At 49.5% G+C, this 22,175-nt stretch overlaps 1 protein-coding gene across 1 annotated transcript in view; it reads left to right on the top strand.

The window, feature by feature from the left end:
* The window catches only part of LOC127040083 (collagen alpha-3(IX) chain-like), a 65,979-nt gene that overhangs the window by 2,851 nt on the left and 40,953 nt on the right, over window positions 1-22,175 (top strand). The window contains exons 3-7 of the mRNA XM_050933856.1: window positions 123-158; window positions 7,804-7,863; window positions 17,454-17,498; window positions 19,716-19,751; window positions 20,539-20,574. Coding sequence (XP_050789813.1) covers window positions 123-158; window positions 7,804-7,863; window positions 17,454-17,498; window positions 19,716-19,751; window positions 20,539-20,574 — 213 coding nt within the window. The remainder of the gene's footprint in view (window positions 1-122; window positions 159-7,803; window positions 7,864-17,453; window positions 17,499-19,715; window positions 19,752-20,538; window positions 20,575-22,175) is intronic.

The raw sequence follows: 22,175 nt of genomic DNA, 5'->3' as shown, positions 1-22,175 counted from the left end.
CACCCGCACTGAATTCCTTTTGCTGTGTGTATTACAACCTGCCTGCTGCTCGCCGGCTCCGTTCCTTGGGGCAAAGTGCATCAGAAGTGTTGCAAACCAAAGTGTGTCTCCTTGCTCGGCAGGGGATCCGAGGCCTACCCGGGACCAATGGCAACAAGGTGAGCTGCGGATGGTGGGAAAGACAGAGACGATGCCAGTATGAATCCCAAAACGGTAGCCTCTGCCCAAAGCTATGGGCAGGGATGGAGGGATGGGAATTGCACTCTGAGAAGGACAGAAAGGAAACACCCCATACAGCTGGAAGCCATGCCTGACCCTATCCCACATCCCCTCCTGCTTAGGGTTGCCTGGTGACTGGTTTTTGACTGGACACTCTGTTCAAAAGGGGACCTGTACAGTGTCCGGTCAAATGCACTGACTGGACACCAAAAGTCCAGTTCTTCTTTGAGTGATTGCTCATATCCATTCCAGTTGGGTGTGCGCGCGCCGTGTGCACGTTCATCGGAAGACTTTTTACCCTAGCAACGCTCGATGGGTCGGCTGGGCGCCCCCTGGAGTGGCGCTGCTATGGCACTGGATATATACCCCTGCCGACCCAGCCACCCTTCAGTTCCTTTTTACCACCCGTGTCGGTCGTTGGAACAGTGGAGTGCGGCTTAGCTGACCTCCACTCCCCTATAGTTATACATTTCTTCCTTAATAGCATAGGTAGTTTAGTAATAGTTAGCGGGGTTCGGGGAGTAGCCCCTTCCCCGCACCCGGTGCCGGAGCCCATGCCCGCTCACCGGGTTTCAAACTGTGCTCGGCCTGCCACAGGCCGATGCCGACAAGAGATCCGCACTACTCCTGTTTAAAGTGCCTCGGGGAATCGCACTTGACAGCTAAGTGCCCCATTTGCAAGGCTTTCAAGCCGCGAACAAAAAAGGAGCAGGACATCAGGTTTAAACAGCTCCTCATGGAGGCGGCTCTCACCCTTCCACCTTCAGCACCGAGCACTGGTCAGTCAGTGAGCAGAAGCACCTCCGTGGCACCGGACCGCACCGGTACACGCAAAGACTCTCGGCATCGGACGTCACCGGCTCTGAAGTCGGCTCCATGACGCTCCCTCTCCCCGAGGTTGAGGAAGGCCAAGACTCCTGCTGCTTCAGCACCGTCCGCACCACAGCCAGAGAGTATGCCTAGGTCGGATCGCCCGGCGCCGACACCCGCTGCGGCACCAACTAAATTGGCACTGTCGATTCTGCTCCCACAAGGGCCATCCAGTCTGGCGCCTGTTACTTCCCGGCGCGTTGCGGTAGAGCTCACCATGCCGTCCACGTCAGAGGCGTTCTCAGTGGCGAGGGAGCTGATCGCCTTGACAGACTCGGCACTGCCTCTACCCCCGGCACCACCAGTGAGGATAATCCAATCCATAGGCAAGTCGACCTTGATTAGACCACCCTCCATCAGCACAGCAGACCGGTACCGCTCAAGATCGCGGTCCCGCAGATGCTCCAGATCCAGACGGCGCTTCCGCTCTCGACGCCACTCGCAGTCCTGGCACCGTTCTACTATACGGCACCGGTCAGACTCATGGCACCGGTTAGACTCCAGTTCACTGGCTCACTACCCGTGGCACCACTCCAGTTCTTGGCGCCGCTCCAGGCACCGTGCCTCCCGAAGCCATTCACATTGCCAGGATTCGAGAGCTTGGTCGACCTCCCGGCACCGATCTGGTCACAGGTCCCACTCTCAATCCCTGTGCCGATATGCATCCCGGCACCGGTCCCCGATACGTAGGGGAGCGAGGTCCATTGGAACATCTGCACAAGGCTTCTCTGCTCCTCCATGGCCGTCCAGACATACGTCGGTGTCCTCCCACGCAGACAGCTACTATGGCCAAGACCGCAATTCGGATGTGTCCAGCGGAGTGTTTCAAGAAGCCCGGTCTCAGGACCAAGGACCTCACCAGTGGTCCTTTTGGACACCTTGGGCGTACCACCAGGCCCAAGGTGCTCCGCTAGTTCCGACCCGCTCCACTTCATCAGAGCACCGAGCACCAGAGGCCACAGTTAGCCGTCCTCCTCCACCCGGTACGGAGGAGCCACTAGTTCACCCACTGGGTTCCCCAGTGCCGCTGGAGCAGGAACCGGCGCATGAGCGAGAGGCCATACAGGACCTGCTCATCCCAGGCATTTCATCTTCTTCCTCTCCAGATGAGGCAGTGGCAGGGACTTCCTCCTCGGGGCCACCTCCAATAGATCTAAGAGCCCATCAGGACCTCCTCAGGAGAGTAGTGCTCAACATGAACCTCCAGGTGGAGGAGGTCCCAGAGGTAGAGGACCCTGTATTGAGCATCCTGTTGGCAGATACCCCCCACTAGGGGGCTTTGCTCTTCATCAGGACCATCCAGGCCAATGCAGACACCTTATGGCAGTCCCCAGCCTCCATCCCCCCTACAGCAAAGGGGGTCGAGCTTAAATACATGGTACCGTCTCGGGGATACAAGTATCTATATTTCCACCCTCCTCCCTCCTCGCTAGTTGTCCAATCGGTCAACGAGAGGGAGCGCAATGGCCAACAGGTGCCAGCCCCAAAGTCAAAGGAGGCTAGACGAATGAACCTGCTCTGCCGTAAGATGTATTTGGCAGGTGCCCTACAGCTCCTGGTGGCAAATCAGCACCTGAGCGGAGATGGGTAGATTTACAGAACTACTCCTCCTGGACTCCTGCCAGGAATTCGCCGCATTCCTGGAGGAAGGGAAAAAGGTGGCCAGAACCTCCGTCCAGGCTTCTCTAGATGCGGCTGACTCGGCAGCCAGAACTCTGGCCTCCAGTATCACCATGAGATGCATCTCATGGCTACAGGTTTCCAACCTCCCGCCTGAATTACAATATACCATCCAGGACTTACCCTTTGATGGTAAGGGTCTGTTCTCGGAGAAGACTAACCCCAGGCTACAAAGCTTGAAAGACAACAGGGTCATCATGCGTTCTTTGGGCATGCATACACCTGTGACCCAACGCAGATCTTTCCGTCCCCAGACTCACCGGCCGTACTTTGTGCCCAGACACAGGCAAGACTTTAACAGACGGTGCAGGCGGGGTGGCTGTAGATGCCAGTCCGGACCCCAAGGGGGCCAAAACCACGGCCCCTCAAAACCACCAGCAGGACCTAAGTCTACCTTTTGAAGGTACGCCCGAGGATGGCATACCAGTTTCAGGACAGGATCCTTTTCCTCCCTTTTCCAGCCGCCTCTCCTACTTCCTCCTGGTGTGGTCCCAATTGACCTAAGTCCTCTGGGTCCTATGCACGGTGAAACAAGGATACCACCTCTAATTTGTTTCATCCCCACCTTCCCACCCTCCAACCCAGTCCCTCTTCAGGGACCCCTCTCACGAGCAATTCCTCCTACAAGAGATGCAGACACTCCTCGCCATAGGAGCAATAGAGGAGGTACCACAAGACGAAAAGGGCAAAGGGTTTTACTCCTGTTACTTTCTGATCCCCAAGCCGAAAGGAGGCCTCAGGCCCATCCTAGACCTGCGAGGCCTCAACAAGTTCATGATAAAGTTGAAGTTCTGCATGGTCTCCCTGGGGACCATTATCCCGTCCTTGGATCCTGGAGACTGGTATGCTGCCCTCGATATGAAGGACGCCTACTTTCACATCGCCATTTTTCCTCCACATAGCAGGTATCTTTGCTTTGTAGCCAACCACCAGCACTTCCAATTTACGGTCCTCCCCTTTGGCCTCTCCACGGCCCCAAGGGTGTTTACAAAATGTATCTCCGTAGTCGCCGCACACCTCCGCCGACGTCGGATATATGTATTCCCATATCTGGATGACTGGCTCATCAGAGGGACCTCCAAGACACAGGTCAGGCAGCATGTAGGCATTGTCAGGGACCTATTCACACGCTTAGGCCTGATGCTCAATACGGAGAAATCCACACTGGTCCCCACACAAAGGCTAGACTTCATAGGAGCTACCCTGGACCCCAATCTAGCCAAGGCCTACCTACCCCAGCCGCGATTCCAAGCAATGGCAATGATCATTCGAGGTCTGCAGAACTTCCCAACGACCTCGGCTCGCACCTGTCTTGGTCTCCTAGGTCACATCGCTGTCTGTACTTATGTGACCAAATATGCCAGGCTCTGCCTCCAACCCCTCCAAATGTGGCTCAACTCGGTCTACCGTCTGGGCAGGGACCCAATAGACACAATAGTCACCATTCCCCCAAGCACCCTGTGCTCCCTCGACTGGTGGCTAACCCCTTCCCTGGTAGGTGCAGGGTTACCGTTCCATCCGCCACAATCCTCACTGTCCCTGACGACGGACGCGTCATCTCTCGGATGGGGGGCTCACCTTGGACACCTTCATATCCAGGGCCTTTGGTCATCGCAGGAGCTGACGCTTCACATAAATGTCCGAGAGCTGAGAGTGGTCCGCCTGGCGTGCCAAACATTCCAGCAGCATCTACATGGCCGTTGTGTCTCAGTGTTCACAGACAACACAACGGCCATGTATTATATCAACAAACAGGGAGAGACTCGATCGTCCCCGCTCTGTCAGGAGACCATACGACTCTGGGACTTCTGTATAGCCTACTCGATAGACCTGGTAGCATCCTTTCTCCCAGGGGTTCAGAACACTCTAGCGGATCAGCTGAGCAGATCCTTCCTCTGTCACGAATGGTTGATAAGACCAGATGTTATTCATTCCGTCTTCCAGAAGTGGGGCTTTCCCCACATAGACCTGTTTGCCTCTCGCACGAACAGGAAATGCCAAGCGTTCTGCTCCTTCCAGGGTCTTTCACTGAGATCAATCTCGGATGCATTCCTCATGTCGTGGAAGCACCGGCTGCTCTATGCCTTCCCACCATTCCTGCTGGTTCACAAGGTCCTGATAAAACAGAGTGCACCTAATCATGATCGCGCCAGCGTGGCCCAGACAGCACTGGTACACCACACTGCTCAACCTGTCCATAGCCAGCCCAATTATCCGCCTCTCCACCTGGACCTCATAACGCAGGACCATGGCAATCTTTGCCACCCGGACCTGCAGGCCCTTCACCTCACGGCGTGGCTCCTGCGTGGCTAAACAGGTCGGAGTTACGCTGCTCCGCTCCAGTACAACATATACTCCTGAGTAGCAGAAAGCCTTCCACTCTGTCAACATATCTGGCCAAGTGGAAACGTTTCTCTTGCTGGTGTGAAACGCAGAATACTACTCCCTCTCAGGTCTCGATCCCCGCTATCTTGGACTACCTCTGGTCCCTTAAGCAGCAGGGCCTGGCAATATCTTCTTTGAGGGTGCACTTGGTGGCCACTCCTTGTTTTCCCACCCTTTAGTTACTAGATTTCTCAAGGGCCTGGAGCGCCTCTACCCCCAAGTACGCTGCCCTGCCCCTACCTGGGACCTCAACCTAGTCCTAAACAGGCTTATGCTTTTGCCATTCGAGCCGTTGGCAACTTGCTCACTGCTATACCTGTCCTGGAAGACAGTTTTTCTAGTAGCCATTACATCGGCCAGACGAGTCTCTGAACTTGGAGCGCTTATGGTGGACCCACTGTATACTGTCTGTCACAAAGACAAGGTACAGTTGCGACCACATCCGGCATTCCTCCCTAAGGTGGTGTTGGCCTTCTATACCAATCGGGACATCTTCCTTCCAGTCTTCTTCCCGAAGCCTCACTCATCTCGACGGGAACAGCAGTTACACTCCTTAGATGTCCGTAGGGCACTCACTTTTTACATCGATCGGATGAAGCCCTTCCGAAAATCCCCCCAACTCTTCATTGCAGTGGCTGACCGGATGAAAGGCCTACCTGTCTCCTCCCAGAGAAACTCCTCTTGGGTGACAGCGTGCATACGCACATGCTATGACTTGGTTCACGTTCCCTCAGGCCATCTCACTGCACATTCTACCAGAGCTCAGGCTTCATCAGCCGCCTTCCTGGCCCATGTACCAATCCAGGAGATATGTCGTGCAGCTACCTGGTCCTCTGTCCACACCTTTGCTTCGCACTATGCTCTGGTCCAACAGTCTAGAGATGATGCAGCCTTTGGCTCAGCAGTTTTGCACTCTGCCACATCTCACTCTGACCCTACCGCCTAGGTAAGGCTTGGGAATCACCTAACTGGAATGGATATGAGCAATCACTCGAAGAAGAAAAGACGGTTACTCACCTTTGTAACTGTTGTTCTTCGAGATGTGTTGCTCATATCCATTCCACAGCCGCCCTCCTTCCCCACTGTCGGAGTAGCCGGCAAGAAGGAACTGAAGGGTGGCTGGGTTGGCTGGGGTATATATCCGGTGCCATAGTGGTGCCACTCCAGGGGGCGTCCAGCCGACCCTCCGAGTGTTGCTAGGGTAAAAGTCTTCCGACAAACGTGCATGCAGCATGCACACACCTAACTGGAATGGATATGAGCAACACATCTCGAAGAACAACAGTTACAAAGGTGAGTAACCGTCTTTTACGGTGGGTGGGGACAGGGAGAGGCACCGGGTCAACAACCCGCACCAGCTCCTACTCAGCCAGGGCCGCCTCCTCCTACCTGCATCTCATGGGCAGACAGGCTCCATGTCAAGGACTGCAGCTCCTGTCCCAGCCCTGGAGCAGAGGAAGCCCAGAACGGGGGGCGGGAGGGTGGTGGAGAGGCTCGAGTGATGAGGAAGAGGGAGAGCAGCAACGGGCCTCAGGAAGAGGCAGAGCAGGGGGTGGGGACTCAGGATGGGGAGGCAGAGCAGGGGGTGGCAGAAGGTTCCAGGGCTCGTCCTGTAGTGTGTGGTTTTCAGAAATTCGAAGTTGGCAATCCTACACCTGCTTCCCCTTCATGAACTTTCCCCTGAGAACCCACACACCTGAATGGTGTCCTCTAAAGCAGTATTAACAGATGAGAGGCCTGATCCCAAGCCCAGGGAGCTTTTTCCATGGATTGCAGTGGGCTTCCAATTAGGGCCCTACTTGAGGGATTATCACTTCCCACTAACTTGTAAAAAATGGAAAAATTAATTAAGAAAACACTGGAATGGGTGGGATCCAGGCGAGCTGCCCCACCCCGCTGTGTTTTTGTTGCACGCCAGTCACATGCCTGTGCTTTAGGCTGTGTCTGTGCAGCACAGTTAACCTGGGTGATTGACATCTGGGTCTGATCCCCTTTGTTAGCCTCGTCCAGGTGTGAGCAACCCCGCTGGCGAGCCCTACCTGCGTCACTGTGTCCTTGTGCTCTCTGCACTTGCCCGTGTGTACCAGGGGCATAGCCCACGCGTCTTTGTGCTGCAATGATCTAGGATTCTTTTCTGGTCAATTGCAGGAGAACTTCTCTGTCCTTCAGGGGAAACTGTGGCACGGCATTGGAGGACTGTGACCACTTGAGTGGTTTAGCCAGTGTCCTCACATCAAAGTGGGCGAATTCCAACTCAAGTTCCAACTGGGGAAGGTGGCCCTGGCTTAAGCCTCCTCCAAACCCAGATCCAAGGTTTTTCTGTGTGGACTGTAGGGGTGTGTGTGGATAAGAGCCTGGGCTAACATGAGTAGACATGCCCTTTGATGTTGCCCTCTTAAACTGCGGGCCCGGCAAGACCGGGCACGAGAGCAATAACAGGGAGATAGGCGTGGTTTGGGCCCAGCCATTGTGGTCTTTGCAATACAAAAGACTGAGCCAACGCCCGCTGGAACTGATAGCAAAATGCCCATTGATTTCAGGGGGCTTTGCCTCATGCCCTACGTAATAACAGAGAGGTCTGGCACCAAGAGGAGAAATGTGCAGCTGTGTCCCTGAAATGACCCCTTTGTGTTCCTTTCTGTTGTGCAGGGGGAGATTGGCCTCGGTGTGGCAGGTGTGAGAGGTCCCCGTGGACTGCCAGGCCCCGGGGTAGGTTGTTCCATCACCACGCCAGGTTCCGTTCGGTTCTCATTGCAATGTCTGTTCCGAACATGCTAAATGTGTTATTGTGCAATAACCACTAATATCAAAAGCCCCTTCAGGTGCTGACCCTTTCAATTCCTTTGAATTTTCACTGAGACCAAATTTGGCCATGCTCAGAGGCGACGGGCTCTGTCCACCCCACACACACCTGTGCCTCTGTGGAGTTGGCATGAAGCTAATGCTCCCTCCCACCACTACTGATCTTCCCCCATGGTGCAAAGGAGGCGTCATGGGAATAACACTGACTGGCTGTGTCTCTCTCTGAGCCACCAGACCATGATCTCCTGCCCTACTCCTTTGCACTCAGCCACCCCACCCTGCCTCCAGGTGGCACAGGTGGAAACCACTCCTCAGTAAGTGAACATAACAGAGGCTGAGGGCCTGATGCTGATCTCATGGAGGGTATGTCTCTGCAGAGGAGAAGCTGATCACGGGCTACCCTACCCCTGAGCTACCTTAAATCCAGGTTAGTGGGGTAACAGCAATAGTGAAGACAGATACTCACTGCAAAGCCTGGCACAGACTCTGGGTACGTTCTTAGCTTGCTAGCCCACACTTCACTGCTAACATCACCGGCGGTAGATGGCTTCAAGCTAACTCAGGTAGGCTAGCCTGGTGCACAGCTCCTGCTATGTAAACTTACACTCACACTCATGTAGCTTCATGGCCTTCCGTGGATTTACTCCTCTTTCTTGGTAGTCCATCGATACGATGATGACAAATCTGAGCAAATCATCTATTGTTGGTCTCATGGTGTGCCCTCTGATGGCTATACAAGCCAATTCTAGAGGTGCACATTTGGCTGCAGATAGTGCGTGGTAAGTTCGCAGTCAGTGGGTTGTGCACGGCTGGTGCTCTGTGACGTTGTTCACGTGCCTCTTGTAGACGCCGGCAGTGGTCTTCCTCAAAGGTGATGCAGGTATTTCTGACTGTTGCACGCCTCTGTGTTCTGTCGCTGGCGGCGTCCTCAAGGTCTCTGGGTTTGATACTGCTATAATGCAGATTGGCTTTGATGGTGTCCTTGTAATGTTTTCGTGGACGACCTATATATACTCATAGACTTTAGGGTCAGAAGGGACCAATATGATCATCTAGTCTGACCTTCTGCACAAAGCAGGCCACAGAACCCTACCCATCCACTTCTATAACAAACTCCTAACCTATGTCCGAGTTACTGAAGTCTTCAAATTGTGGTTTGAAGACCTCAAGCTGCAGAGAATCCACCAGCAAGTGACCCATGCCCCATGCTGCAGAGGAAGGCGAAAAACCTCCAGGGCCTCTGCCAATCTGCCCCGGAGGAAAATTCCTTCCCGATCCCAAATATGGCGATCGGCTAAACCCTGAGCATGTGGGCAAGACTCACCAGCCAGCACTCAGGAAAGAATTCTCTGCAGTAACTCAGATCCCATCCCATGCTGATAATCAAAGATCAATTGCCAAAATTAAGCTATCCCATCATACCATCCCTTCCATAAACATATCAAGCTTAGTCTTAAAGCCAGATATGTCTTTTGCCCCTACTACTCCCTTTGGAAGGCTGTTCCAGAACTTCACTCCTCTAATGTTTAGAAACCTTCATCTAATTTCAAGTCTAAACTTCCTAGTGTCCAGTTTATACCCATTTGTTCTTGTGTCTACATTGGTACTAAGCTTAAATAATTCCTCTCCCTCCTTAATATTAATCCCTCTGATATATTTATAAAGAGCAAAGCATATCCCCCCTCAGCCTTCTTTTGGCTAGACTAAACAAGCCAAGCTCTTTGAGTCTCCTTTCATAAGGCAGGTTTTCCATTCCTCGGATCATCCTAGTAGCCCGTCTCTGAACCTGTTCCAGTTTGAATTCATCCTTCTTAAACATGGGAGACCAGAACTGCACACAGTCTTCCAGATGAGGTCTCACCAGTGCCTTATATAATGGTACTAACACCTCCTTATCTTTGCTGGAAATACCTCGCCTCATGCATCCTAAAACGGCATTAGCTTTTTTATCGGCCATATCACATTGGTGGCTCATAGTCATCCTGTGATCAACCAATACTCCAAGGTCCTTCTCCTCCTCTGTTGCTTCCAACTGATGTGTCCCCAATGTATATCTAAAATTCTTATTATTAATCCCTAAGTGCATGAGCTTGCACTTTTCACTATTAAATTTTATCCTATTACTATTACTCCAGTTTACAAGGTTATCCAGAGCTTCCTGTATGATATCCCGGTCCTTCTCTGTGTAAGCAATACCCCCCAGCTTTGTGTCATCCGCAAACTTTATTAGCACATTCCCGCTTTTTGTGCCAAGGTCAGTAATAAAAAGGTTAAATAAGATTGGTCCCAAAACTGATCCTTGAGGAACTCCACTAGTAACCTCCTTCCAGCCTGACAGTCCACCCTTCAGTACGACCCGTTGGAGTCTCCCCTTTAACCAGTTCCTTATCCACCTTTCATATTGATCCCCATCTTTTCCAATTTAACTAATAATTCCCCATGTGGAACTGTGTCAAATGCCTTACTGAAATCGAGGTAAATTAGATCTACTGCATTTCCTTTGTCTAAATAATCTGTCACCTTCTCAAAGAAGGAGATCAGGTTGGTTTGGCACGATCTACCTTTTGTAAAACCATGTTGTAACTTGTCCCAATTACCATTGAGCTCAATGTCCTTAACTACTTTCTCCTTCAAAATTTTTTCCAAGACCTTACATACTACAGATGTCAAACTAACAAGCCTATAGTTACTCGGATCACTTTTTTCCCCTTTCTTAAAGATAGGAGCTATGTTAGCAATTCTCCAGTAGTACGGTACAACCCCTGAGTTTACCGATTCATTAAAAATTCTTGCTAATGGGCTTGCAGTTTCATGCGCCAGTTCCTTTAATATTCTTGGATGAAGATTATCTAGGCCCTCCGATTTTGTCCCATTAAGCTGTTCAAGTTTGGCTTCTACCTCAGATGTGGTAATATCCACCTCCATATCCTCATTCCCGTTTGTCATCCTTCCATTACCCCTAAGCTCCTCATTAGCCTTATTAAAGACTGAGGCAAAGTACTTATTTAGATATTGGGCCATGCCTAGGTTATCCTTAACCTCCATTCCATCCTCAGTGTTTAGCGGTCCCACTTCTTCTTTCTTTGGTTTCTTCTTATTTATATGGCTATAGAACCTTTTACTATTGGTTTTAATTCCCTTTGCAAGGTCCAACTCTACATGGCTTTGAGCCTTTCTCACTTTATCCCTACATGTTCTGACCTCACTAAGGTAGCTTTCCTTGCTAATCCCACCCTTCTTCCACTCCTTGTAGGCTTTCTGCTTTTTCTTAATTACCTCTCTGAGATGCTTGCTCATCCAGCTTGGTCTACAGCTCCTGCCTATGGTTTTTTTCCCCTTTCTTGGGATGCAGGCTTCTGATAGTTTCTGCAGCTGCGACTTAAAGTAATTTCAGGCCTCCTCCGCATTTAGATCCACAAGTTCTTCAGTCCAATCCACTTCCCTAACTGATTTCCTTAATTCTTTAAAGTTAGCCCTTGAGAAGTCAAAAACCCTAGTCCCAGATCTATTTTTGTTTATCCTTCCATCTAGTTTGAACTGAATTAGCTCATGATCACTCAAACCAAGGTTGTCCCCTACAACCATTTCTTCTATGAGGTCCTCACTACTCACCAAAACCAAATCTAAAATGACATCCCCTCTTGTTGGTTCTTCAGCTACTTGGTGAAGAATCCATCTGCTATCACATCCAGAAAAATCTGAGCCCTATTATTCTTGCTAGCACTTGTCCTCCAGTCTATATCTGGGAAGTCAAAGTCTCTCATGATCACACATTTCCCATTAGTGTTTACTTCATTAAAAACATTAAAGAAGTCTCTATCCATATCCAAATCAGATCCCGGTGGATGCCCTAGGAGAACTCACCATAGAGAAGCTGGCGGGGGATTTTGTTGGCATCCATGCGGCTGACATGACCGGTCCAACATAGCTGTGACTTCATGATCATCATTTCGATGCTTGTCATCTGGGCTTTCTCAAGGACCTCAAGATTGGGCACTTTGTCTTGCCAGCGGATCTTCATGATGTTGTGGAGGCAAAGCCTGTGAAATGCTTTGAGTTGCTTGATGTGATGCCTATATAGTGTCCATGTTTCACATCCATACAAAAGAGATGAAGGAACATCAGCTCTATACACAAGCAGTTTTGTTGACATCCGGATGTTATGGTGGTTTAAAACTTTGACACGCAGATAGCCAAGTGCCTGGTTTGCTTTGGATATGTGTGTGTTGATCTCATTATCCAGTGATCCATCACTGGGTATGACACTACCCAGGTATTTAAAGTTCTCCACTACTTTAAACTGAGTGCCATCAATGGAGATACATGGGACAGAAGCATTTGATCCAGGTACAGGTTGATGGAGAACTTCTGTCTTTCTGAGGCTGATAGTCCGAAGAGTTGCGAGGTCTCGGCAAACTTGTTGACAGTGTGCTGAAGATCATTTTCAGTGTGAGCCATGAGGGCACAGTCATCGGCAAAGAGTGCCTCAAAAAGGAGTTTCTGCACTGTCTTAGTCTTTGCATTCAGGCGACGGAGGTCAAAAAGTGAACCATCGTGCTGGTATTTCAAATATATACCTCGATCCAGATCTTTCATTGCATGGTTGAGGACGCATGCAAAGAACAGGTTAAATAAGACAGGAGCGAGAACACATCCTTATTTCACGCCGCTGGTGATGTTGAAGGGGGCAGATGTGATTCCATCAGACAATACTTCGCCTGTCATGCTGTCATGAAAAAGGCGTATAATCTGGACAAATTTTCTTGGGCAGCCAAGTCATGTTAGAATAGTCCAAAGGGCTTCCCTGTTGGCGGTATCAAACACCTTTGTCAGATCTATGAAGACAGCATACAGGTGCATGTTCTGTTCAATGCACTTCTCTTGTATTTGTCTGACAGCAAACACCATGTCGACTGTGCTCCGGCCAAGTCGAAAACCACATTGACTTTCAGGTAGATTTGCCTCAGAAATACTGGCTATTAGGCCGTTCAAGATGATGCAGGCGATGATTTTTCCTCCAACGGAGAGGAGGGATATGCCTCTATAATTTCCACATTCTGCTTTGCTACCTTTGTTCTTGAAAAGAGAGACAATACTAGCGTCGCGGAGGTTCTGTGGTATGTTTTCATCCTCCCAGATGCTGATGATCACGCTGTGTAATGCTGCTAGTTCTGCTGGACCTGCTGCTTTGTATATCTCTGCTGGTATCCAGTCTTTTCCAGGAGCTTTTCCTGAACTCATCAGACTAACAGCTTTCTTCATCTCATCTATAGTGGGCAGAGAGTCAAGATCTGTCAGAGCAGGTTGTTGTGGAATTTCACTGAGGACGTTTTTGTTCACGGTTGATGGTCTATTGAGAAGGTTGCTAAAGTGTTCTCACCATCTTTCACTGATGCCGTCTTTATCTCTAATCAGCGTTGTGTTGTCTGATGAGAGCAGTGGGGTGGTCCTTGGTTTAGAAGGTCCATAGACAGTCTTAATAGCACGGAAGAACATCTTTGAATTGTGGGTCTCAGCACAGTGCTCAATTTCTTTGGCTTTGCTCTCCCACCAGTTGTCTTGTGTCTGACGGAGGGCTTTCTGTGTTTTGCTCTGAAGGTACTTGAAATGGTCCCGTTCAGAGACTGAGGAGGGATCATTCTGCCATTCGATAAAGGCTTTTCTCTTTACTTCCAGAGCTGAGCATATGTCTTCTTGGTTCTCATCAAACCAACCCTGATGTGTTCTTTTCTTTGGTCCAAGAGATGTTATTGCTGTGTCAGTCACCATCTGCTTGAACTGGTCCCACTTTTCAGTTGCAGTATTGATCAGTTGTCCATGGGATGTCGGTTTGTCATGAAGACTCTTCTGAAAGTTGTTGAAACATTGAGCATCCTTCAGTTTGGCTATGTTGAAAGCAGGTCACACATGCTTAGGGCGTTTGTGCCGAGAGGGAGCGATGTAAAGTTGGAGAGACATCCTGACTAATCTGTGGTCTGTCCAGCACTCTGCGCCTCGCATTACTCTGGTGATCATTACGTCTCGGATGTCTCACCTTCTGACAAGGGCATAATCTATCAGATGCCACTGTTTGGACCTAGGGTGCGTCCACGTAGTTTTGTATTTATCCGCTTGTCAGAACAGAGTGTTAGTAATGGTCAGGTTATTTTCACAACAAAGGCACAAAAGGAATAGTCCATTGCTGTTCATTTTGCCTACACCATGTGGCCCGGTTATTCCTTTCCAGTTCTCGTTATCAGCCCCGACTCGGGTGCTGAAATCTCCAAGTAGGAGCAGTTTGTCTGTTACAGGTGTGGCCTTGATCAGTCTGTCGAGATCTTCATAGAATTGTTCCTTTGAGTTGTCAGAGCATGTTAGAGTGGGTGCATGTGCACTAATGATGGTGGCATGACGTTTGGCATTTAGTGGGAAGCGTAGTTTCAGCAATCTTTCATTGATACCCACTGGAAGGTCTGGGAGTTGATGCATCAATTAGGTTTTTATTGCCAGACCAGCTCCATGTATTCTGTCCTCTGTCTCAGTCTTACCCTTCCAGAAGGTGTAACCACTTCCTGGTTCGCTCAGGCAATCTTGAAACGTTCCCCAGGCAATCTTGTTTTGCTTAATGTCGCTATATCAATGTTGTAGCGGGCTAGTTCTCGAGCAATGAGAGCTGTCCTTCTCTCAGGTCTTGCAACAGCTTCTCGATCCATGAGGGTACGAACATTCCATACACCAATGATAAGTTTTCTCAAATTTTTCTTTTCGTTTTGGCCGCAGATTGGGTTAAACTGCCAGCCGTGGCTTGCTGGCCGCTGTTGTAGGGCAGGTAATTTTTAGGCCACCTTTTCTAGGCCCCTCCTTTACTAGGGTGAGCAGTGCTGTCCTAAAGAGGGCTGCTCAGACGCCTGGGATGCTGCCGGGAAACTCTGCTGCCCCAAGTACAGAGCTGGACGACCACCACATGCCGCCTGCGGGCAGGATTGGGACTACGACGCCCAGTGGTAACCTCCACCTGTCGCTTTGCCCCTCCCCCATCGCCACATAATTTGGGTGGTATGATGATGTTTGATGATTTGCACAGGCCATGTGCGTGAAAGCTTTTTAAGTGGTAGAGCCGTTGCACAGGAGCATTCCCACTCTCTCGACCTTAGAAGCCAAACACCAATGGTACAAAAAATCATCACGACTGGTAACTTCTTTGGTTGCAGTGAATGGCCTTGATGTCTTTTCTGCCTCGTCAAGCCCTTCACTTTCCACAAAGCGTTGCAGAACCACCTTCTTGGCCGTTGGATCATAGTGATCTCTTTCGCCCAGTCCGCCGGAGCTGATGTCACATGTGGGTAGGCATATCCCTAATTCACTGAGGGTTTGAGTCCCATCAGTTACACTCACCTGGTTTGGCCAGCCTGTCGAAGCCGTTGCCCAGATGTGGCCACTGCGCATGCTGCAGCTACTTGGAGCCACAGGTGAGAGCTGAGTGACAGGTGGGGACCAAAGTGGACAGACTACCCCTGAAGGGGTATGACAAGTCCCCCCATCAGAGGTACTACCCCTCCCTGGGCACCCCATATGCCCCACTCCTCATTTACACTGCCATAAACATGTGGCTATTCAGCCAGCCTGACATCCCAGATTTTTCTGTTCATTTAAAATTAATTAAAAGAATTAACACATGAATTCCTCTCTGCCTCCCCACCCCTGGAATAAAATACACGCAATTTTTAACAAACGAACGGATATATCTGTAAAGTGCCAACCGTAAAGGGGCCCAATCCTGGGCCTGTAGGTGCTACTGTCGTATAAATGTTGTATAAACCTGAAGGGGGTTCCAAAGAGGACGGAGCTCCGCTGTTCTCAGTGGTGGCAGATGACAGAACAAGGAGTAATGGTCTCAAGTTGCAGTGGGGGAGGTCTAGGTTGGATATTTGGAAACGCTATTTCACTAGGAGGGTGATGAAGCACTGGAATGGGTTACCTAGGGAGGAGGTAGAATCTCCATCCATAGTGGTTTTTAAGGCCCAGCTTGACAAATCCCTTACTGGGATGTTGGGGTTGGTCCTGCTTTGAGCAGGGGATTGGACTAGATGAGGTCTCTTCCAACCCTAATATTATATGATTCTGTGAAATAATTATTGATAAAAAATAAACATCTTATTAGTACATTTGAACAGTGAGAGCTGAGCTGCTTAAGCAGAATAACACCCCCCCAGGGTGCAGTACCAGGGCGGGATGCAAAGCCTCATGCAGCTAGATCAGAGAAGACGTCTTTATACGCTGCTTCATCTGTGGCCGTTCTATGAATAAACTGACTTTATCATGCAAGACGTTTATACCCACCAGCTGCCAGGAGAGCTGTTCAAATAGGCACCTGGGAAGTGCCGCTGACTGAGAATGTCAACAGCTGTGTAAGATCTAGTGTAAATCTTGCTAAGGTGTTTGGGGTTTTTTTTGTGGGTGGGGGGAGGTAATGAAACAATGAGGAGCTAATTCTACTTTTAGTACTGTTGTGTAAATCTAGAGTGACTCACTGCATTCTTTGGCGTTACGCTGGGTTTACACTCGTGTAACTGAGATGAGAACCTGGCCTCCTGGGGCATACTTAGGTCTGTATAAAGGTCTGGCACTTGCTGTCAGACAGATCTTCCAGAATTTAGCTTGGAAGGCCAAAATGTACTGGATGAATTAGCTGGCAAGGCTACACTGCATACGAAGGTTTCTGAAGGGTTAATACATGAGTAATAGGTGTTCTAAGCAGGGTAGAGACGTGGGGCGTGTGTTATAGATGGATATAGGCACATGGGTTACACTTCATAGGAAGGCTACATGTGCACACATTTTGTAAAGGGATAGGAAGATAACAGGCAAACAATTCCTATCAACAAACGTAGAGGGGACAGAGCAATGAGGTGCATTCCAGGCCAGACTCTGGGCTGCCTTATTTACGGTGCTTGGTCTCCCTGACATTCACGCAAACAGAACTCGGCCCTTTGCTTGTCGCAGAACAACTCCATAGGAAAGCATCTGACCCCTCCTGGAAACACCGGGAGCTGAGAAGATCGTTCCCTGCCTCAACCTTTTCCGCTGGTCACCCACTGCTCCCTACCCCACCAGGCAGGGACTGTCTTGCCTCCTGTTCCCCATGCCGCATGCACAGGACAGCTGGAAACGCAGCTTTGTGATGAACGCACTGTGACTTTGAAGCTGTCCAGGTCATCGTTCTCCACTTACGGCAAGGGAACTGAGCACTGAATAATAGGCTGGTGACAGAGGGTCCAGCCCTGCAGGCTCTCTGGCCCGAGTCCTCAAAGGTATTTAGGAGCTGAATTTCCAGTGGTTTCAATGGGAGTTTGGCTCCTAAATATCTTTGAGGATTTGGGCCTCTATGCACAGATCATCCATTGACTTCAGTGGAAGCACCATGCACAGAGGGCTCGCAGGATTGGGGCTTGTGTGTATTATCCATGCTTCAGTGTTTGTAGACACTGTAATGAAACTAAATCTCTCTTTGCTAACAGGGGGAGGAGGGCATTTCAGGAGTCCGAGGCCCCACTGGCATGATGGTAAGTCACTCAGAACAAAAGAACGACCTTAGAGGGCCAGACCAGTGGTCCCTCTAGCCCAGTATCCCATCTTCTGACAGTGGCTGGTGCCAGATGCTTCAGAAGGAGTGAACAGAACAGGGCAATTATCGAGTGATCCAGCCTCTGAAGTCTATGAGAATGGTTTTGTGGCACCAGGCCCAAGGCTGGCGGACGAGATGCCCTAGATGTGGACGCTGCTATAGGATGAGGTTTTCAAGGCCACATAGGGATGGGTGCCCACTTCCCACTGATTTTAATGGGAGTTGGGTGGGCAGATCCTATAGGTGGGTTTGAAACATGGGGCTCAATGCTGAGTGTACTGACTTGCATTCCTTGCCCATTCAGCATGACCCATCCACAAAGGGCTTTTTAATTCAGCATGCAGCTCCATTCCCCCTGCATCCCTTTCTCTGCATGATTTCATAGAGCTCTGAGTCCGTACGAGCTCTTGCCCCATGTTCCCAAAGGGCTGAGTTATGGGCCAAAAATCCCTGACTAGGTACAGCAATAACAACACAAGGTTCCAGGGAGTACCCGCAGAGGGGAATAAAGGAGAAGTAGATGGAATCTGATGGGAAATAGTGACAGTTGTGGAAACCCAGAGATTATTGTATCACAAGGCCTGGCGGTAAATCTCATGCATAAACGCAGTGCATGGTGAGGGCACCTCTTACATTATTAAGGCAGAATAATTTAGTGGTTAAAGCAGCAGAGTGGAGTCTAGAGACTTGAGTTCCATTCTCTGCTCTTCCACTCGGTGTGCCCTCAAAGACCTTAATGCCAGAAGGGACCATCCTGATCACCAAGTCTGACCTTCTGCACATGGCAGGCCACAGAACCTTGCCCACCCACTCCTGTAGCAGATCCCTAACCTCTGACTGAGCTACTGAAGTCCTCAAATTATGGTTTAAAGACTATATGTTGCAGAGAATCCACCATTTACATTAGTTTAAACCTGCAAGTGCCACATGCTGCAGAGGAAGGCGAACTCCCCCGCTTCCTGCCCCCCCTCAGGTCCCTGCCAATCTGACCTGGAGAAAAAATCCTTCCTGACCTCAAATCTGGCGATCAGTTAGACCCTGAGTATGTGGGCAAGACTTACCAACCAGACACCTGAGAAGGAATTCTCTACAGTAGCTCAGAGCTGTCCCCATTTCATGTTCCATCTCCGGCCACTGGAGATATTTGCTGCTACTGATTGCAGGTCGGCTTCATGCCATTGTAGGTAACCTCCATGTACCCTTATGGAATTTGTTTAAAATGTCTGGGCCCCCTTTCCCCACCCATCTGTAAAATGAGGATAATGATCCTTCCCTAGCTTTGGAAAGCGCTTTGAGATCTTTGGGTGCTATGTTAGTGCAGATGATTTTGTCAGGATGTAGTTCAAGGCCTAGCATGCCGAAAGCCATGGAAGCCTGCCTCCTGGTTGTGTAGAGCCGGAGGGTAGGATGGAATGGAGCCACTGGTGACTCTAGAGTGTGTCTCACACTGCTTCTTCTGCAGTGTTCCCAGGAAGGATTGAATACACCCACCAGGAGTAGACAGATGGTTATAAATGGAGAAGCTATTGTTCTTCTGCACCACTTTGAGAATCAGCAGCCCCAAAGGAAGGAAAAGTGCTAAATGGGGGAAGTCAGAAAAGTGCAAGTCTTTATTTCCCTGTTCCACAGTGCAGCGGGGAGTTGGGATGCCCGGCAGTGCTCATCTGGGATTCCAACGTCCAATTCCTTGCTTTGGTACAAGCTTTGTGTGACATGGGGCCAGGTGCTTAGGTCCCAGATCCTCAATGGCATGTAGATACTTAACTTCCCCTGCCCTATGCCATGTGGAAACAGCACGTCCCCGTCTCACTGGGGTGCTGTGAGGATAAATACATTACGGAGTGTGAGGCGCTCAGATACTAGGGGCTGTATCAGTATCTCAGACAGATAGATCGCTTTGCCCCATGCATATGAGGAGACGGGCCCGAGTCCTTTGGGGATCCAGTCACTCGCCACAATCGGGGTCTGAGTCTCCTCTTTTGACAGCAGAGCCATTCTACCAAGCCACCCTGGTGGGAGTGAGAGGTGACTCAAACCTTCTGTGCTGCATTCATCCCGTCCCCAGAGCCCTGCCCTCACCCGAGGAGGTTGCTGCTGCCTGCTGCGTTGCCTCCACCAGGTGTTTGTTCTGACATGCTGTTTCATGTGTTTGCAGGGTCTGAAAGGCCTGCCCGGAGCGAAAGGAGAAAGAGTAAGCAGCGGGCATCTTAGCTGGACTTTCTGCGGTGCCTGATCACCTCATCCAGAGAGACCTCCAGTGGACGCCATGTTCCCCAGACCCATTGCTGAGGACACATGCTCCTATGCATATTTTAGCCAGTCTCCAGCCACACATTATTCACTCTCCTTTTGCTCTGGTTTCCCGGGTCAGATTCCTGGGCGAGAGCCATGGGAGCTACCCAGGCTAAAATACCGCTCCCTAATACAAACAAAAACAAAACCATGTTCACAACCACCTTAAATCCGGTCATGGTGTCGGTTAGATGGGGGGCGATCCCTAGATGTGAGCTGGAGAAAATAACACTGAGCTGCCTCATGGCGCTGTAGACAATGGGGAAACTGGTTGATGTTTGCGCAGCGCTTTGAGAATGTAAAGTGGTATTTAGGGGCAAAGTATAGTGCGGATTATTCTTCCTGCCAGACAGTGAGGAATCCCAGGACTCTGCCTTTTGTGGGATTATCAATGCCTGTTTATAGACACCTGCTGAGAAGAACACCCCCTGTATTGCATTTCACCCTGTTCTGCAAGTCACCTAAGTCCTCTGGGCCTCAGTTTCCCCAGCTATAAAATTGGTATAGCGATACTTGCATTACATGCAACTTTGTGTGATGAGTTAGTCATTGCAAAGCAATTCGAGATGCTCAGCTGAATTGCATTCTCTGAGCATTATACATAAGAGCAGTTCATAAACAGATGGGTGCATTGAGTGATGTGCCAATGGTAGAGAAAAAGCCTTTCATTGTCCTTTTTGTTTCAGGGTGATCGTGGCCTCCTGGGACCCAAGGGAGAAAGAGTAAGGGACATAAAAAATGTTGACTGTCTGGGAGAGGTGGGATGTAAGAAGTTGGAAGGGCTTTATGCATGCCAGTTGGCAGCTGGACATGTATCTAAAATAATGTCAATGAGTGGACAAATTAGAGACATAAATGGAAAAAAATATGTTTTCAGACATCTGGGACCTCTGTTGTTTTCTTACCAAGTAGAAGAGAGAGCTGTATAGTCCCTGAACAGTGGTGCAGCTAATCTGAAGCAAGTTCTGGATATGGATCCTGAATTTTGGTGTCTGCATTGGCCTCTGATCTCAGAAGACCTAGGTTCAACTTCTGCCTTGGTTCACAGATGGAAAACGTGGCATTTGTAGACCCAAGTTTGTCCCTAGTAAATTTCTGTCTTTACCAAGAACCGAGCCTAGTACTCTAAGTTAGATATGAGCTGAGATGGCAGGGCTGTATGAAGAAGCTTCAACCATTTTTTGTTAGCACCATGGCTGACTGGAGTCACTGCTATGAAACCTTGCTTTCATGAGAATTCCGAAGGAATTCTTCACCCACCACAAAAATGCAGCCACCACTGAGGTGGAATGTGGCAGCTGATTAATGTTGCACTGTACTGCTTTGTAATAGTTTAAGACAGGAAGTGAAAAATATATCTGATTATAGTTTGCACAGGTCATCTCAAAACATGTTAGAGTCTTAAAAATCATGAGATTGATTATATCAAGTAATATTAAACCAACACCAAGAAGAGATCTGAAAAGTGCCCCATTGCCTTTGTCCAGAAAGTATTGAATCTCTGTCAAGTTTCCTGTTAACTTTTCTCCTGGGTGAAACAGCTTATTAGTAAAGGAGGTTTAGAAAACCTACATGGCAATTCTAAAGTTAAGCCAAAGAGTATTAAATGATTAAGGCTGATTTGTGTCTCAAGAAGCTACTTTCAAAGGTGCCCTGCTCCAGTGACAAATCAATTCTTAATCTCTTTCTTGAAGGTACCTGAAAATACTTCCCAACCTAAAGGAATGTGGAATGCCTTCTCCAAAGGATGCCTTAATAAAATATAGGGAGGCTGGTGAGATAAAACAGGATGGGGGAGATCATTGGGGTGTGCTTAGTTCTTCCAATTTATTGCTTCCTAACTTTCCTTCTAGCTCCTGCTTCACCTGTGCGAAACTCTGTGTTATGCAGGACCTCGGAATGGATGAGCCCATGGTCTCTTCTGGTCTTAAAAATCTGTTAATCCCAGTCCAGTTTGCTTTGGAACCCTTCAAGCCCAGGAAAGTGGAAGAGTGTCTCAAACTGGAAGGGATGATGATGATGATGAATGTATTCTTTGTATTGCAGTCAAGATCAGGGGCCTCTTTGTGTTGGGTGCTGTGCAAACTCACAGTAGATCCCTGCTGCAAATGGTTTACAGTCTCCAGAGAAGCTAACAAGAAGGCCACACAATTTAAATGTGCACTTTGTGCTACTAAAGTTCATAGTTAATTACCAAACAAAGCCTATGTTTGGTGCCAGCTAAAGCGTCATCAAGACACGTCCCATCAATCCCAAACCTGAAAAGCATGGAAATAAGAAGTGGTGCATTCCTTTTCAGCGTCATCTTGCCTGCTACCTGGTC

Source organism: Gopherus flavomarginatus, chromosome 1, assembly GCF_025201925.1.
Source record: "Gopherus flavomarginatus isolate rGopFla2 chromosome 1, rGopFla2.mat.asm, whole genome shotgun sequence".
In the NCBI taxonomy this organism is placed as follows: Eukaryota; Metazoa; Chordata; order Testudines; family Testudinidae; genus Gopherus; species Gopherus flavomarginatus.
This window is presented reverse-complemented; position numbering and strand designations above follow the sequence as displayed.